Below are 18,540 nucleotides of genomic sequence, written 5' to 3' on the forward strand. Positions count from 1 at the left end.
TACCACCACTTTGGAGGAAAAAAAATGTTTCACAGGATGTGTTAAAGCATACAGTATAACCTAACAATTCTGTTGTCGGATGTACACCCAACAGAAGTGAGTGAATATATCTACCAAACCAGACATGTACACAAGTTTGTTATGAGAGCTCTACTCATAAAAGGCAAAAACTTGAAACATCTCGAATGTTCATCCACAATAGAATAGGTTAGCAAATCGTGGTATATTCGTTAAAAACCTTCCCTGGATCGAGAAGAACCCCTGGAGAAGGGAATGGCTATCCACTCCAGTATTCTTGCCTGGAGAATTCCGTGGATGGAGGGGCCTGGAGGGCTGTAGTCCATGGGGTCACTCCTCTATGCACTGGACTCACCTCTGTGAACTCTACACATCCCCTGGGTGATCTTATCCACTGCTCTCGCTTCATTTCATGGTTTATTCAGTAGGTGCTTATTGGCTGTGTATCCAGGCTCTGAGGATGACAGACATCAGCAAAATCCCTGGTCTCATCTATCCCCATCCTGACCATTCTCAAATCCCTGTCTTCTACCCAGAGCTCTCCTCAGAGAGCTTCAGCATCTACTTTCACGTTCCACTACAGTGAAACTCACGCCATTTATCAATCAATGTTGCTACAGACTTGGCGGCTTTCCAAGACAAAATTTGAGAATCATTCTTAGTTTCGCCTCTGCCTCAGCCCCAGGTATAATCGTGCCCCACTGATTCTCTTTGTTCTAGCTTTCTCAACTCAGTCCCCATCCATCTTCCTTCCCAGCACCTGTGAACCACCATCATCTTTCACCTGCATTGTGGCATCAGACTCCTGACCCCTAACCTCTGTCCTCAGACCCAAGCTAGGTCAGCCCATATCTGAACTAGATAACAGCCCGAGAGATTTTAAGTACAAAAGCGTTACTGCTCTGCCTAAAGTCAAGTCAGAGCTCTCCTCACCCTCAGGCTAAAGTCTAGATGCTCTTGGAAGGTTTATAGAACCCAGCCCACTCACTTCTGCAGCCTTGACTGTGCCTACCTTTTCTTACACTTCACGCAGCAGCCATACTGAACCTCTGTGACACCCCTCTGTCCCCTGTCTGCCCCCCACTCTCCTATTTGTCCCACTTAGCTTCCAGCCCTCCTTCAGACCTCAGTGTAGACACCACTTCCTCCAGGAAGCCTTATGGGCTCATCTTGGGCTCTCAGCACACCTGCATATCTAGGGTTCCATCCCCGCCCCTCCAAACTATCACCTGTCTCCCTGGTCATTACCACCGCTGCATTATATCAGTTTCTTATCACTGCTGCGACCAGTTACTATAGTGGACAGAAAACTGATAGAATGCAATGGTGAAGATGATCAGGGAGACAGATGATAGTCCAGAGGGGCAAGGACAAGACCCTAGATATGCAGGTGTGCTGAGAGCCCAGCACGGAGCCTGTAATGCAGAAGACTCGGGTTTGAATCCTGGGTCCGGAAGATCCTCTAGAGTAGGGAATGGCAACCCACTCCAGTATTGTTGCCTGGAGAATCCTATGGACAGAGGAGCCTGATGGGCTATATAGTCCATGGGGTCACAAAGAGTCGGGCAAGACTGAGCAACTAATACTTTCCCACTTCCTGGAGGTCAGGAAGTCTGCAGTCTACTGGCAGGGCTGAACTTCTTGGGGAGACTCTGGAGAATTCATTTCCTCTCATTTTCTAGCCTCGAGGGGCTTGACACATTCCTTGGCTTCTGACTCACTCCTCTATCTTCAAAGCCAGCAGTGTAACCCTGCCAATCTTTCTCACTGACCCTGATTCTCTTGCATCCCTCTTCTAAGGACCCTTGGGATTACAAGTTCTTCCCAGATGGTGTTATTGGTAAAGAACCTGCCTCCAGGGTAGGAGACATAAGAGATGCAAGTTCGATCCCTGGGTTGGGAAAGATCCCCTTGAGGAGGAAATGGTAACCCATTCCAGTATTCTTGCCTGGATAATCCCCATGGACAGAGGAGCATGGTGGGCTACAGTCCAAAGGATTGTAAAGACTGACAATCAGACACCACTGAATCGACTTAGCACACACACCTGTGATTACATGGGACCCATCTGACAAGCCAGGATAACCATCCCTTCTCAAGACCTTTAATTTAATCACTCTGTAAATCCCTTTTACTGTGGAAGGTGACATATTCACAGGTTCCAGCGATTGAGGTGTGGACATCTTTGGAGCCATTATTCTATGGACCACAACCTCCCAGCTCCTCAAAGTGTCTTGTTTAGCCCTGGCCCCCTAGCACATGGCACAGTGCCTGGCCGGTGGCAAGTGATTGTTAAATGTTTTATAAATGAGTGGGTCAGTTAATGAATAAGGGTGTGAGGTGGTTTGTGTGTGTAGGTATGTGTTATATGTTGTACGTAAGTAAAAGTGGTGAAGCAGAAGCTTCTAGCCCAGTGAAAAGCCACAAGTTCTGGAAAAACTTCATCCCATGAACTAAAGTTGTGCTTGTTGAGCGGGTGCATCTGATCTATAAAAGAACCTGGCATCCAGACCCCGATAAGATGGTTATTTTGAGTCGCTAGCCTGCCATCTTCTCAGACAGTTGGCTTTCCTAATTAAGTTTCTTCCTTGCCTCAACCCCTCATTTCTCAGATTCATTGCCCTGTCATGCGGTGAGCAGAGAGATCTTGGATTTGGTGACAGAAGAGAGATTTGAACTCAGGCAGTCTGGGGCCCAGAGTCAGCTCTGAAGTCAGCAAGTGTAGTGTAGGTGGCTATCCAGGGTGGCCACTTGGTTCTGCATCACTTCCCTGCCCCTACTCCCATTCCCACCTGGCAGTAACAGCACAGAGGGAGAAGTCAGAGGGGAAAAGAGGAGCCTAGTGTGGAAGCTGAGAGTGGTCAGCTAAGGCTTCCCTGGTGGTTCAGGCAGTAAAGAATCTGCCTGCAATAAAGAAGATCCAGGTTCTATCCCTGGCTTGGGAAGATCCCCTGGAGAAGGAAGTGGCAACCCACTCCAGTACCAGTATTCTTGCCTGGGAAATCCCATGGACAGAGGAGCGCAGCAGACTACAGTCCATGGGGTCACAAAGAGTCAGACATGACTGAAGCAACTAACACTAAAAGGTGGGAGCTGAGGGTGGTCAAAGCCCGCCCATACCTCCTTCACCAGAACCGCCTGGTTAAGGGTCTGCTCACCTCCCCGAATGCGGCCGCCGAGCTGGGGGCAGCATGGGGACGGGGTGCCAGGCAGAGTGAGACAGCTCCACCCTCCAGCCTAATGCAACTTATGGGTCTGGATCCTGAGTCAAGCAAATCAAAGGTCACAAGATGTTGATGAGAGAGTCAGAGAACTTTGAACACTGAGTAGATATTCAATATGTAGTAAGTAGCAAGAACTGAGAGAAAAAGAGGTTTTCCTGCCTCCCAGTGTTGAACTTTTCCTCTAAGAAGGCTGCCATCTAACAACCCAGAGCTCTGCCTGGCTGCAGGGTAAGTGCATCACCCAGAAACAGGCCCCGTGGAGTAGCAGGTCTTCACCAGTTTTAACTTTTCAGTTGTGACATGTGGTCATACTTATTTTTAGAGTCCTTATCTTTTAAATGGGCTTCCCCAGTGGCTCAGCTGGTAAAGAATCTGCATGTAATGTGGGAGACCTAGGTTCAATCCCTGGATTGGGAAGATCCCCTGGAGAAGGGAACAGGTACCCGCTCCAGTATTCTGGCCTGGAGAATTCCATGGACTATACAGTCCATGGGATCGCAAAGAGTCAGACACGATTGAGTGACTTTCACTATATTTTAAATACTAAAATGTTTAAGGTTTCTTAGTGGCTCAGTGGTAAAGAATCTGCCTGCAATACAAGAGATGGAGATTCAATCCCTGGGTCGGGAAGATCCCCTGGAGGAGGAAATGGCAACCCATTCCAGTATTCTTGCCTGGAGAATTCCCATGGACAGAGGAGCCTGGAGGGCTGTGGTCCTTGGGGTCACAAAGAGTCAGACATGATTGAAGTGACTCAGTGATCCAGGATGGCCACTTGGCTCTGTATCATTTCTCTGTGTGACTTAGCACGCACACATGCCAAAAATATTTCCAAATAAAATAGTAGGATATCTGAGCTTTGTTTACCACTGGGAAGGAGTGGGAATAGAGAAACAAGATTCAGAGAGCTGACAATTGTCACTGGGAATTGACAGGGCCATTCTCTCTACTTTTGTGAATTATTGAAATTTTCCAGAATTAAAATCTTTTAGGGATGTCTCTGGTTGTCCAGTGACTAAGACTCCACACTCCCAATGCAGGGTCCCTGGGTTCCGTCCCTGGTCAGAGAACTAGATCCCACATACTGCAACTATAGATTCCCCATGTTGCAACTTAGACCCAGGGCAGCCAAATTAATCAATAAATACTTTTTTAAAGGTCTTTAAAAAGGTTCAACTTCTGATTATATGAAGATTACAACTGTCTTCACTCCATCTGACCTGCACAATTGTCAATATTTTACTTTCCAAAAGAAATTTGCAACTATAAGGAAAGACGTGCGGAAGTTGCTGAGAGCTTCACTTGCCTGGGTCTGCGAGATGGGAAGGACTTGACAGCTCACCTGTGCCACGAAGGAGGTGGGGCCAGGACAGAAAATATCCAAAGTCTAACGTTGTAAAGATGTTCTGATCTGGCGCTGTCTCCGTGGGACTGAGGCAGATCCAGAGGGCACGACCTGGCTGGAGCTCAGAGCAGAGGTCCCGGGCCAGGTGAGTGGACTCCACAGTGTGAACAAGGAAAGAGGGTCTCCCATCAGGTTATCTAGAAGTGGAGCCTGAGACAAGGATTTGGCACAACTGGCTTATGAGGGAGCAGTCTCAGGAGTTCGAGTAAACTCCAGGGGTTGGTGATGGACAGGGAGGCCTGGCGTGCTGCAGTTCATGGGGTCGCAAAGAGTTGGACACAATTGAGCGACTGAACTGAACTGAGTCTCAGGAGAAGAACAGGGGAAGCAGGACAGGGCAGGGGAAATAAGCCAAGGACAGAGGTGGTTTCAGCTGCCTGATGGTTTCAGTGGATCCCACTGGTGTCGATCCAGAAGCACAGACTGGGTCTCTCCATCAGGCCAGGGGGTAGGCCTTTTCTATCCCATGCCAGCCAGTCATTGACTGCAGCATTGGGGGAGGGAATGTCTTTGTGTGTGTGATTAAGAATCTTTTATATGTATGGTTGTTGTTGTTGTCTACTGGTTCAGTCGTGTCTGACTGTTTGTGACCCCATGAACTAAAGCTCTGTCCATGGGATTCTCCAGGCAAGAACACTGGAGAGGAGGCTGCCATTTCTTCCTCCAGGGATTCTTCCTGACTCAGGAATCAAATCCAAGTCTCTTGTGTCTCCTGCATTGGCAGGCAGGTTCTTTACCAAGGAGCCACTTGGGAAGCCCCTATGTGTGTGTGTGTGTGTGTGTGTGTGTATGCATATGTATATCTGTATTTACTTATTTGACTGCATTGGGTGTTAGTTGTGGCATGCAGGGTGTTCGTCATGTCATACGGGATTGTTCACTGTGGCGTGTGGACTCTATAGTTGTGGTAGATGAGCTCAGTAGTTAGAGCACATAGACTCCAGAGCATGCAGGCTTATTTGCTGCAAAATATGTGGGACCCTAGTTCCCCAACCAAGGACCGAACCTGCATCCCCTGCATTACAAGATGGATTCTAAACCACTAGACCACCAGGGAAGTCCCTGGAGTGTCATTTAAACTTAAAATTTAAAGGGGGCAGCTGTGAGCCCTTAGCAGTCAACAATTATGGTAGCTGGAAATGGGCACCCCCACCCCAGTAAAGAGCATCTGGGAAGGAGGGAGAACCAACAGGATCTCTCCCTGGGGAGGAATTTACCACCTAGAGCCCCATCCTGCTGCCAGTCACAGACCACAGGAACTGGGAGGAGCCTTGGTCGTGTCCATTCCAACCCCAGTAACTCACACACAGAGACAATGCTGAGGACACAGAGCCCCAGAGAGGGAAGGGAGGTGCCCCAGACCCCTCGGGGCCAGAGCTGGAATCCAGGTCTGACTCCATCTCAGAACAGAGGCGCTGTCTCCTTCAGGGACCCTGGCTCCTGACAGTGAACCCCTCTGCACCAGCACCTTGTTCTGATACCCTGGGGGGAGGCTGGCTTTGGTGAGTTTGTGGCCGATTTCTAACTGGTATCCACTGAACCCTGATCCTCTGCATGTGTCCCCTCATCATCCCCTCGGTCACATGGTGTGTCTCTGTGTTGTGTCTCTCAGCCCTGCCTGTCTCTGCTTGGCATGCATGCAAACACACACACACACACACATCCTGAGAAGCCTGCCTCCACAGTACAGGTTTTCTCTGCCTGCTTGATCACAGACTCCCATGGCCAGATCTTACTCACTGCTGCCTGGGTCCCCGTGGTCTTGAACTCAGCACTCTGGAGATAAATCTCTGAGCACTAGCTCTATATCCGTGGTGGTCTCCTGCCCTCCCTATATCCCTCTCCCCAACCCCGAGAGCCCAGAGGCTCTCACGCTGTCTCCCCCCATGATCACCCCTCCTGATGATGAGACCAGGGTGTCTCAGATCTTAACAGAGAACCAGTCAGGACAAAGTGGAACCCGATGGCAGTACTCTAGGCACGCAACAGGCAGGAGGTGGTGCCGGCCAGCGTCAGGCCCCGCATGTTACACATGTTACCCTGCTTAGGCCTCACAGCCCCGCCCCACCCCTACCCCCAGGATAGGCACCAGCCCTCCTTACGTAACAGGTGAGGAAACTAAGATGTTGAGATGTTATCATCTCGTTTGACCTGCCCAAGGTCAAAGTTCATGGGAACAGAGCCAGAATCCTGCCCGGGTTTGTCTGGCACTCATGATCTGGACCATTCTTCGGGAAGGGGGTGGTGCTGGAGGGTCCTACCTCCCACTGTCCTTGCCTGCCCTGTCCCTGGGAGCCAAAGGAACAAAGGGGATACATGGGCCCCGGTTGGTTCCCTGCGGTGTCAGGCTGGCTGGACCTGGGAGTCCTAAGCTGGCTGAGGGGGCTGGAGAAGGGACAAGGCTAAAAATGTTCCTCCCACTGCCCATGACAGTCTCTTGCCATCTCCCCTCCCAGCCACCTCCACCCCTGAGCAGCCTATGCCAGGTTCTGGCCATGCAGCGGACAGAACAACAGGGCACCTGCCTCCTGAGGACCCAGAGTCCACGTCCTTCTTAGAGAGCAGGATCTCAGCTTCACAAACAAGAGACTTTGGTTATCTATACCTGCCCTCTGCACCTCTCTCCCCTCCTGCTGTTTAAAGTTCCTTCTGTCTCATGAGAAAATTACTGAGTTGGAACTGACCCTAGAGACCACAGTCCAATCCCTGCCTCCACCATGATATGCACATGAGAAAATCAAAAAGAGGGCAAGTGGAAGCATTAGTCACTCAGTCACGTCCAACTCTTTGCAACCCTGTGGACTATAACCCACCAGGCTCCTCTGTCCATGGAATTCTCCAGACAAGAATACTGGAATGGATGGCCATTTCCTTCTCCAGGGGGTCTTTCCCACCCAGGGACCGAACCTGGTTCTCCCACACTGCATGTAGATTCTTTACCATCTGAGCCACAAAGAAGACCAGAATTTAAAGTTTATAAGTTTAGAGCCACTTGCCATAAATATTCCCCACAGAGTACCAAGTGTGTAGATTCACTGGACTATGAGAAAAAAAAAAAATGTTCATTTATCATGGCCTTTTAAGTTTGGGAAATGCCCTAAATATTATTAAAGTTATTCCATTGCAGGAATTCTCAGAGCCTTTAACATGCTAAAGAGGGGAATGAAGATAGATATCCAGGGTTTCCCAAACTTATTTGATCATGGAACCCTTTTGCTACTGATCCATTAGGACCACTGTTCCATGGAACATACTTTGAGAAAGGTTACTTTGGCTTCCTGAAAAGTGAAAGCCAAGTAGAAGCACCCTTCCAGTGATGGGACATTCACTTTATCTCCCTGGACAACCTCCACCAAGAAGCCTTCCTTCTTTTGTGCTTCCCAGAGGCACTGAGGCTCAGGTCTAGGTTCGGCCTGTCCAGGTGCAGGGGAGAAGCCTGGTTACAGTCAGTGGATGATGATACTGGCCTCTGCCAAAACCGCAGCCCTGGGTCCAGTTCACTGTGTCAGAGGGGCCCTGGGGATTGGCATAGGGATGGATTCCCTTGCAGAGCTGGCCCAGGTCCCAGAGCAGAGTCATGCCACCATGCGTCTCTGGGCTCTGCTTCTGGAGCCCAGCCAGGAGGGGGGCCCAGCCTCCTCAACCATCCCTGCTAAACCAGGGGGTGTCACCACAGGCCGGCGGAGATACTGATCACACATCCCAGCAGCCTGGGCACAGAGCTGGAGTCGGACCAACACACGCAGTCCTAATTCCAGGCACTGCTTTGCTGTGTGACTTTGGCCAAAGCACTTAACCTCTCCAAGCCTCTTTCCTTTTCTGTGGAATAGAGTTAGTCAGCTTCCAGAGAATCGAGAGGTCAGCATGCAAAAATGCCTTCCCGGGTAGTGCCTACAGGGAGCCGGTGCTCACCAACCCTGGGGCCCCATCTGGCCCTTTGGCTCTGAAGGACTCGCAGCCCAGGATCTAGTCACCTGGGCTACTTGTGCCTCCCAGCTTCTTTCCCTCTTCCCGAATCTCTTCCTCCTTGATAGGAAAACAGCAAAATGTGGATGCTCAAGCAGGATCTCCTGAATTCACACAGAATTAAGATCAAGAGGACTATGACCCCCCCCCCCGCCACTTTTTTTACTAGAAATAATGGGAACAGCCCAAACCCAGCCCCCCACCAACTCTTTTCTCACTGAGTCACCAGCAAGCCCCCAGGCCCTGAAGTGCCCTGGCATCAACCCACAATAGAGTCATCCAGCCCCTCAGCAAGTGGCACTTTCAGCCTCCTGCAAAGTTTCCCCCCAACCCCTTTCTCATGCCTGTTAAAACATCCAGAGCATTCACTTTTATTCATTAAGGCAACTATGCATAAAAGATGGAGGCCCCCAAGCTCTGGAGCCAGTCTGCTGAGCTTTGAGTCCCAGTCCAGTCATTTACTGGCTGTGTGACCTTTGTCAGGCAGCTTAACCTCTCTGAGCCCTATCTGCAAAATGGGAGGAAGAACAACCCATAGGGTTGAGATGAGGATACAATCAGGTAATGCATCTAAAATGCTCATCCTGGTGCTTGCAGCAGAGGAAACTCTAGTAAATGTTGATTTATTGTCATTGCTAAATGGCTTCCTGGCTCCCTGTTGGCTCCTTGTAAGCCCTCAGCAGAAGTTTCCTTCCCTTCTATTCCCTAATGCCCCACACCCAAGAGCCACCACCATCACCCCGGGTGGTAGGACAATTGTTTGATTCCCATCTGCCTTCTTTTGGCTCATCCTAAGTCAATGGAAATTAAAAGACACTTTTTCCTTGGAAGAAAAGTTATGACCAATCTAGACAGCATAATAAAAAGCAGAGACATTACTTTGCTAACAAAGGTCCATCTAGTCAAAGCTATGGTTTTTCCAGTAGTCATGTATGGATGTGAGAGTTGGACTATAAGGAAAGCTGAGCGCCGAAGAACTGATGCTTTTGACCTGTCGTGTTGGAGATTCTTGACAGTCCCTTGGACTGCAAGGAGATCAAACCAGTCCATCCTAAAGGAAATCAGTCCTGAATATTCATTGGAAGGACTGATGCTGAAGCTGAAACTCCAATACTCTGGCCACCTGATGCAAAAAGCCAACTCATTGGGAAAGACTCAGATGCTGAGAAAGATTGAAGGCAGGAGGAGAAGGGAACGATAAAAGATGAGATGGTTGGATGGCATCACCAGCTCAATGGACATGCGTTTGAGTAAGCTCTGGGAGTTGGTGAAGGACAGGGAAGCCTGGCGTGCTGCAGTCTGTGGGGTCACAAAGAGTTGGACACGATTGAGCAACTGAACTGAACTGAACTGAAGCCAATGGATGGGGGCTGGTTACAAAGACTCCCCCACTTGCCCAAGCCTCCTGCACCCTGGGCTCTTGGCCAAACTGCAGTCAGCCAGTTTGGGTGGGGATCAATCTGTCTTGCAATGATGGGGAAGTATGTATGGTCCTTGTCTTTCTGCCCCAGAAGGGGCAGAGGCTGTGAGTCAGCTTCTCCCCATTCCCAGACCCAGCGGATTCCAGGTCAAAGCAAGTTCAGGCCAGCTGCTGTTCTGGAAAGTCCTGGTCCAGAGGGCAGATGGGACAGGCACCCAGGCACGAGCCTGAGAAATGAGACAGTTTTGATCCAGCCTTTCTCCTTGGCCAGCAGCCAGGTCCTCAGCTGGAGTCATGGCAGCAGAAGCCAATGAAGCATCCACAGTTACTCCCAGGTCGGAAGCTGAAGGGCCCCCATCAAAGGAGGCCCTCAGCCCTACCCCGCCTGGCCTGACAGATCTACCTCAGAAGGTGACCCAGCCTGACCTCCCACCTCCAAACTGGCACCGAGAGAAGCCCAGGAAGAGTAGTCGCGTTCTCAAGGAGCTGGGCGTGAGTGTCCATTTCCTACAGGGCGGTGCTGGGGTCGGGGGCAGGGAATGGAGTAGAGGTGGCACGTGGAGCAGGGGTGGGGGTGGTAATGCAGGGAGACCTGAGGATGGAGGGGGATTGAGACCGTACTTAACACTCATTTTAAGATTTAAAAATCCATGGAGGGATGGGAGAGGCAGTCTACATCCACACGACACTGGCTCCGTGTGGCTCATAGAAGCCTCAGTAGAAGAAGCTTCCTCCCCTTCCCCTCTCTTTTCCATCCCCCCAGCTCCCAGAGACACTGCCATGGCCACAGGCGGTAGGACAGGTGCGTGACTCCCACCTGTCTTCCCGAGGAGCGGTCCTTCCTTGCAGGCCCACCAGGATCCCTTCAAAGGCAGGAAGTGAGCTCTTTGCAGCTTGCTGGGGCAGGAGCTCAACGACCTCCATCAGGGCCAGTTCCCCGACAGCGCCTCTCTGTCCCCTGCCCCTGTCTCGCCCAGGCTGTCCACGTGGTCATCGCTCTGGTGTACTTGTTCATTGGAGGTTACCTGGTGGCTGCCGTCCAGAACCTTCACCTGGTGGTCCAGAAGTGTTGGTATCCCTTCTGGGGGGCTGCCTCTGTGAGTAGATGTCAAAATATGGGCCGGCTTTGGGGATGCGCAGGCAGGCCCCGAGGACCTGGCTTTCGGGAGGGGGTGCAGGGTGGGGTGGAGTGAGTGAATAGCAGCGAGGCCGCCTCGGCCCCTGCCCAGCCTCCTCGCTCCACGTCCACTATCTCAGTTACACTGGAAGCAGCTTCTTCCCAGGGGCTCCTGCGGGCCTGCAGCCCAAGGGAGCAGCCCCTGGGCTCTCAGTGGTGCATGCGTGCTAAGTTGTGTCAGTCGCGTCTGACTCTTTGTTACACCGTGGACTGTTAGAATACTGGAGTGGGTTGCCATTTCCTCCTCCAGGGGATCTTCCTGACCCAGGGATTGAACCCAGGTCCCCTACATTGCAGGTGGATGCTTTACTGCTGAGCCACCAGGGAAGATCTTGGCACCTTCCTCTAATTACCAAGTGCATCCAGCGCAGAGGAGGGTGAATGTGAGCTGGGGCAGCCGCACCTTCCCCAGGCTTCCTCGGAGGCCTTTGGATCCGGGCACACATCCCTGATGCCCGGAGTCTCTGTCAGGGCCAGTCTGCAGGGCACAAAGCTCTCAGTCAGGGTGGGAGGAGAGAGGAGACCACTGCCCACACCTTCCCTGGAGGATCCCCAGGGCATCCTCTTCTATCCCGGGTCACAGTGGAGTCCTGCTTCTACACCCATTACCAGCTCCCAGACAACCTCCTAGACACGTGTCCTGGCCCCTCGCCCGCTGCCACTTCAGTCTTCTGTTCCCACGGCTCCCATCCGAGATTTCAGTGCACAGCGGGGAAACTACTGTCCCCACATGGGTGCCTACCCATCCCTGTACTCCCAGTGATGAGTGCATAGTAGGTGCTCAGCACACATATGAAAGAATAATTGAAGAAAAATACCAGAGACCCTGGAACCAAGAGCTAATACCCTCCAAACTGTAGGATCCAAGAAAGGAGCGAGGCTTGGCATGGGAGCCATAGTTCAGTTGCTTGCAGAGGGGTGGTCTGGGCTGCTACACTAGGGAAGCTGGAGAGAAGAGTAGCCTGGCTGGAGCGGGGCCTGGGATGGACCGTGTGGGGGCAGGTGAGCTCCCTTTGTTGGAGGAATGATGTTCCCTATCCCACCAGCCCCCACAGGTTGTCTTTTTAAAGACCATAGTGGGAAGGGAATTTGTGGGTTTCAAGGAACCCCAGCCTCTCTCTTAAGACTGTTTCAAATCTGTTCCACAGTTCCTCATTTCCGGGATCTTGGCAATAACAATGGAGTCGTTTCAGAAAAATTATCTGGTAAGTTGGAGGGTTAGGACCGTTCTCTCCCATCCCAAGGATGGGCTAACGTTGCAAAGGGCATCGTGTATAGTGGGGATTCCAGAGGCAGTTCGCCAGGATTTGCCAGAAATGGGTACAAGCCTTCTGGATGGCACAGAGGGTCCAAGCAGAAAAGCCCCTGTCGTGGAGGTCTGCCTCTCACCCCGACACCCTGCCGTTCTCTCCACCTGCTGCTCTTCCACCACCCCAGCTCTGGCCACTGTCCCATCAGGCCAGGCCTGGAGGTGTCACCCAGCCTGTTCATCCAGCAGCCTGGGTGACTATTCTGGCAATCACCCCTCGGCTCCCCTGTGCCCTCGGCTTACCTCCCATGTCAGCAAGTCTGCGAGTCCCGAAAGCCAGGTCACAGCTGGGAGTCCACCAACATCTCACCCCTAAGGCCCAGCCAGACACAACTCTTTCTTGCCTGCTCTGCACTATCTTCTGCCAGAGTACCTTACCCTCTCCCCACTGGGCATTCTCTTCCGGCTTTGACTTTCCTTCTGATCATTCTTCAAAGCTTAGCTTACATGTCTCCTCTTCCAAGTAGTCTTCCCTGATCTGCCATGGCTGGCTTCTGTGTCCCCACAGCTCCTTGGACCTCCTGTCTCCCTCGCCCAGGCACTAAGCTTGGGCAGCAGGTGTCTGAGCATCTTTCTAGCCTGGGGTGGCCGAGGGAGGCAGAGTGGGCACCCTCACAAGCCTGGGTGGATGGAGTTGGATGGGGGGGTGGAAGGACCAGCCCACCAACCCTGTGTCATGGCCTCAGCCCACCCTCCACCCCCAAGCCTTGGCTGGGTCCACACTCATGGCCCCCCAGCCTGGGCTGGGTGGTGGCTGCCCTCTGCCCTCTCAGGGATCACATCAGAAGGGTATATATTTACCTAGAGCAGAGGCAGGAGATACTTGGCAAAACCCTGGCTCTTCCTCCTGGGCTGGGCCCCTTGCAGAACCAAAAGCGTCCCCACTTCCTACACCTGAGCCTAGGGAAACACCTTCTGCAGAGAAATCCACTCTAGCACAAGGGCTTGGAGGAGCCTTATGTTCATACTCTTTCCCTGTTACAGGGGTTTGCACTTGGCAAGAGGCTCATGGAATAATGCACAAATAACCCAAGATAAGGACGAACAGAGGCATTTCAGGGGCCACGGTAGGTGGCGGAGGAGGCAGATCTGAGTGAGAGAGGATAGGGGACCATCAGGGCTCGTCCTGGCCTTTCCTGTGGAGGAGGGGGGCATTTGGATGCCTGAGAAAGTGAAAGTGAAAGTCACTCAGACATGTCATGTTCAACTCCTGGCGACCCCATGGACTATACAGTTCAAGGAATTCTCTGGGCCAGAATACTGGAGTGGGTAGCTGTTCCCTTTTCTAGGGGATCTTCCCAACCCAGGGATAGAACCCAGGTCTCCCGCATTGCAAGCATCAGTTGGCATATCTGATGCCAAGATGACTGGGGACAGCTTTGAGAGGGAGATGGTGGTGGGAACATCCTTCTTTGTTACAAAACCTAGGGACCCAGCAGCAGTCCTTTGGTTCTCTTGATCCCATCCAATAGAACAGGCTTTTTTTCCACAGATTGGGGCGGGGGGGGGAGGGTGGCAGGAAGGTTTCACAATGACTCAAACACATTACATTTATTGCACACTTTATTGCTATAACTACGTCAGCTCCACCTCAGATCATCAGGCATCAGAACCCAGAGCTTGGGGACCCCACCATAGAAGATGAGGGCTGGTGGGGGCTTCCTTGGTGGTCAGCTGGCTCAGAAAGCCATGTTAGCGTGAGGAGCCTCAGGCCTGGAGATGGGCAACATTTTCCTGAGGTCCCAGGGTGAGCTACTGGCTGGCCGGGGAAGAGGACTTAGACTCCGTCTGTAGCCTTTGGACAATGATTGTTATTTCTTCTTTGCTTATAGAAGATGTGCCTCGTAGCAAACTCCATCAGCTTCATCTGCGTGCTGGCTGGCCTCTTTGTCATTGCCAAGGACCTCTTTCTGGAGACTCCGTTTGAGTTCCCTATCTGGAAACCGTACCCCAATGATACTGTGAGTGCCCAGCCCCCAAGGGTCCTCTGACTTCCAGGAAAGCCTGCTTTGCGCTTGGCTCAGAGTAAGTTTCTAGCTCTCAGAAAACCTCATCTGGAGCCCAGCATGGGTGGCCAGCCCATCCCCCCACCCCAAGGTACGGAGATGATATTGGCCTTCTCGCTGGTCAGCATCAAGGAGCTGGACAGGGCCTGGACTCATGGCTCCCACTTTAATCATTGAGGAAACTGAAGCCCAGAGAGGGGGAGGGGCCTGCCTGAGGTCAAGTAGCAAGTTGGCAGCAAATTCAGGACCATAATCTAGGACTGCTGATTCTTTGTTCAAGGCTCTATAAATAGTATAGCCCCAGGGACCCCAATAACTGTGAACCTCACAGTAGCCTTGCAGAGCTAGCCAAGTTCACCTTGTTACCCCCATTTTATGGAAGTGAACACTGAGGTCCAGAGAAGCTAAACTAGTGGATCAAGGCCACACTGCAAGGCAGAGGTGCAGCAAGGACTCAGCGGGGTCTAGACTTCAAGCTCAGTGCTCTCTTAGCCACAGCCTCCCCTGAACCAGGAGGAGGGCATGGCAACCCATCCCAGTATTCTTGCCTGGAGAATCCCATGGACAGAGGAGCCTGGCGGGCTACAGTCCACGGGGTTGCAAAGAGTCGGACGTGATTGAAGCAGCTTAGCACGCACGCACTCACTCCTGAAGCAGGTGGGCCAGCCGTTCCATGAGGGTGGCTGCTGGCCTCAAGGTCAGTTTCCAAGTGTTCTGACCACGGTGGTTCACTATCCCTTATCGCCCTCCAGCATGCTCACACAGGTTGAGCACACACATGGACACACATGCACAGACACACACATGCACACATTCCCGACCGGATGCTCGCGGCCCCAAGAGGTATCCCCGCTGTATGGTGATCCTCAACCCAGTTCTTCCCCTCCCCTGCTGTAAGCGATGCTGCTTCTTCCTGAGCTTAGATATCCCCGTTTAAGTGGGATTGGATGAGATGATGCTGAAGACCACCTGCCATTCTACCAGGGGCCCACGAGAAAACCCCAGCCCTCAGACACTATGCCCCGGGGACCCCTGGGTGCCCAGTGCTGGGCATAGAGCTGAGCCACACCCTGCCTCCTGGGCACACCTGGGAGCTGAAATCCCACTGTCCTTGCCGGCAGGTCTGACTGCTGCCCATGCCCAGGTGATGGGTGGACACCCAGTGAAGGCTCACTCACCTCTCCCTCCCCTTTCCCTCCCAGGTCCGCATCCAGAGGCTAGTGCTGGCCCTCCTCTGTGTCACCTGTGTGGAGGTCTTCCTTCCAGGGCTCATGGCTGTCATGGCATACAAGGATGCCCGCCTGTCTGCAGAGGTGAGGGCCTCCAGGAGATGGGGAATGAGGCTATGGAGGGCACAGAAAGGGGAGCAGCAGGCAGAGGGGTATTGCCCAGTAAGTTGGACCACACACAGAGGCAGCCCACAGTCTAGTAGGGGAGACAAGGCACGGGATGGGGGAGGGTGCCAATTCAAGGTGAAAAATGTGGGGCCACTGAGGAGGAAAGGCCACGGATGCTCAGACCAACAGGCCACTGTGCTCCCAGCTCTCAAGCCCTTGGAGACCTTATGGGGGAGATCCGTGGAGACGGGCAGGCTCTGGGCCTGCAGGTGGGATGGGAGAGGGACCCGTAGCAGAGGGAACAGCAGGGGTAATGGCTCGGAGACCTGCCAGGGAAAGCTGGTGGAGCCACAGTACATTGTGGGGTGTGGCTATGGTGGGAGCCAGAGAATGGAGGATCACAGGGACTGAGCACTTCAAGGATACCAAGTACCCTGTCTGTTAAGCATGTGAGAGAAGCATGACTTATTTAACATAATCTTGTCAACTGCCCTTTGAAGTGGGCACTGACCTGTTATGCCCGATGTCCAAATCCCTGAGCAGGAAGAGAGAAGGCCTCCAAGACAATGCAACTCGTAGGAAGGGAAGTTTATTACTGACTTGAGCCAGGACTCTCTGCCCGCAACCAACGCAGTGGTATGGGTCAGAGAGCCCCGAGCCCAAGCTGTTACACAAATTTATATGGTGAGAAGCGGATTGGTTACACGTTTGCAAAGCAATTTCATTGGTCAATACCTTCGCAAGCGCGGGACTTTCCTGGGGGTTTCCGCCCCGTTCCTAATTTCCTAATTGGCAACCAGCGGTCAGTATTAAGTGAAAGCTAATTGGTCCTAATTGGCTAATTGGTTGTATCCAGGTGGCCTGATAATCTTACCAAGTAGGAAGGCCTACTCCTAATCTAAGCTGCGTTACTTCTGCTTGCCTCACAACCTTCCCCCCATTCTACAGATAAGTAAACCATTCTACAGATAAGTAAAGAGGCCACGTCACTTTCCAAGGTCAAACACCTGTAAGGAAATCCAGGACTCAGGCCGAGGCATGTTTCACCCAGAGCCAAGCCCTCGAGTACCCGTAAGGCTGGCAGAATGGCAGGCTGGGACCAAAAAGATTTAGAAATAAAAGACTAGTCTCTCCCCACCCCAAAAGTGATATCCTAGGCTCATTTCTTTGAAGGGGGGAAAAAAAAATCACACTATAATCTTAACTGTAGAACACTGTAAAAAAAAAAAAATGTATATATATATATATGTATATATATATTTGGTCTAGATTCCCCGTAATTCTGCAAGGTTAGCACTTCAATTGTTTTCATGTTAGGGTCATGATGTTCTGAGTTTTTACATAGCACTGACATGACTTTGCATTTGAGTTTTACTCACACCAAGCAAATAAGTTGTCTCAGTCACTGCCTGGCTGTCTGGCAGGAAGTCTTCTTGATAAGGCGTCAGAGAGCGAGAAGGGGCCTTGCTTGTGTCAGTTTCCCCACCTTCATGGGGACTTGAGGCTCCAGCAAGTGAACCATCGGGAAGGGCTTTGTTGATCACCACGTGCTCCTCACATCGGAGCATCAGGGACAGTGGCTTCTCTCTTTGGCAGGAGGATGACCTGTCCCTTGTCCCTGACTCACCATTGGAGCTCAAGGAGCAGTCAACGATGCCTCCACCATCCTACGAGGACGTCACTCAAGGCGACCTGTAGGACGAGCAGGAGAGGAGGTGAAGAGGCCCTGGGATCCCCACACTGTCCAAATTCACCCCATCTCCCTGGCTGATATGAACTGGTTCCAAGGGGCAGTTATCAGGAAGGGGCAAACAATGTCACTGCTAGAAATGTCTGCCCCATGCTGGTAGCCGAGCCAAGGACCCAGCCCAGCCCCTCATCCCAGAAGGAATCTCCAGGCCCCCACCCACTGTAACATTTCTGCTGGACCAGAGCACAGCCGGGTGCTGCCCACCCACCTGGCCAGCCCCAGGAGTGGACCTCTGGGCCAGCCACCCCCGGCACCCTCTTCACCAGTCTGCTTCCCCCAGTCAGTGATGGGTTCTCTGTGAGCCTGTCCACATGGGGCTGTGAGTGGAGCCACAGAAGGTCCCTGAGAACCCAGGGAGGCACCGTCTCCCCTCAACTCATCCTACCGAGAGGTCTCTGCAAGAACTTGGGCACCTGAATCCCTGGATTCCAGGGTGGGTGGGGATGGGATGGGTGGCAGCAGAGGCACTGAGTCAGACAGAAACTGACCAGCTCTTCCCACCAAACCGTCAATGTTTCTCCCTGCCCCTCCCTCTCCCCACCCAGGCCTCAGTGCCTCCATATGGACAATAAGGTGGTGGGCAGGTGAGGTGATCCAGCTGGAAAGCTCTGAAATCAGAGACAAGTTCAGAATCCCAGCTGTGACAGGTTATCGTGAAGTTTCAGCCTCAAAATTCTGCACCTACTTGGGCTGAGTGAATGAGGTGGGGGGTGGGAAGAGACCCACCTTTCTCATTTCCCAAATTTCAGTCATCCAGGAACAGTCTTCATGAGTTTGCTTTACTGTACTGTATTCCATTTGTTTCCTTAAATTGCCTTTTTTTCTCACATACAATAAAGTTAGCCAGGTACTTTGTATCTGCAATAAACAGGAAATCAGTATCTTTCCATAAAAAGAAGCCAACCACAAAAATCACATAAGAATGGTA

At 52.0% G+C, this 18,540-nt stretch overlaps 1 protein-coding gene across 1 annotated transcript; it reads left to right on the top strand.

Annotated features, from left to right (window-relative positions):
• Positions 1-4,640: 4,640 nt before the first annotated feature.
• Positions 4,641-18,429, top strand: MS4A10 (membrane spanning 4-domains A10). Its single transcript, XM_043452369.1, has 7 exons — positions 4,641-4,732; positions 10,308-10,525; positions 11,011-11,130; positions 12,359-12,415; positions 14,352-14,480; positions 15,728-15,838; positions 17,459-18,429. Exons 2-7 carry the CDS (start codon positions 10,328-10,330, stop codon positions 17,558-17,560), a joined length of 717 nt encoding a protein of 238 aa, XP_043308304.1. The 5' UTR covers positions 4,641-4,732; positions 10,308-10,327; the 3' UTR covers positions 17,561-18,429.
• The last annotated feature ends 111 nt before the right edge of the window (positions 18,430-18,540 follow it).

Source organism: Cervus canadensis, chromosome 29 (assembly GCF_019320065.1).
Source record: "Cervus canadensis isolate Bull #8, Minnesota chromosome 29, ASM1932006v1, whole genome shotgun sequence".
Lineage (NCBI taxonomy): Eukaryota > Metazoa > Chordata > Mammalia > Artiodactyla > Cervidae > Cervus > Cervus canadensis.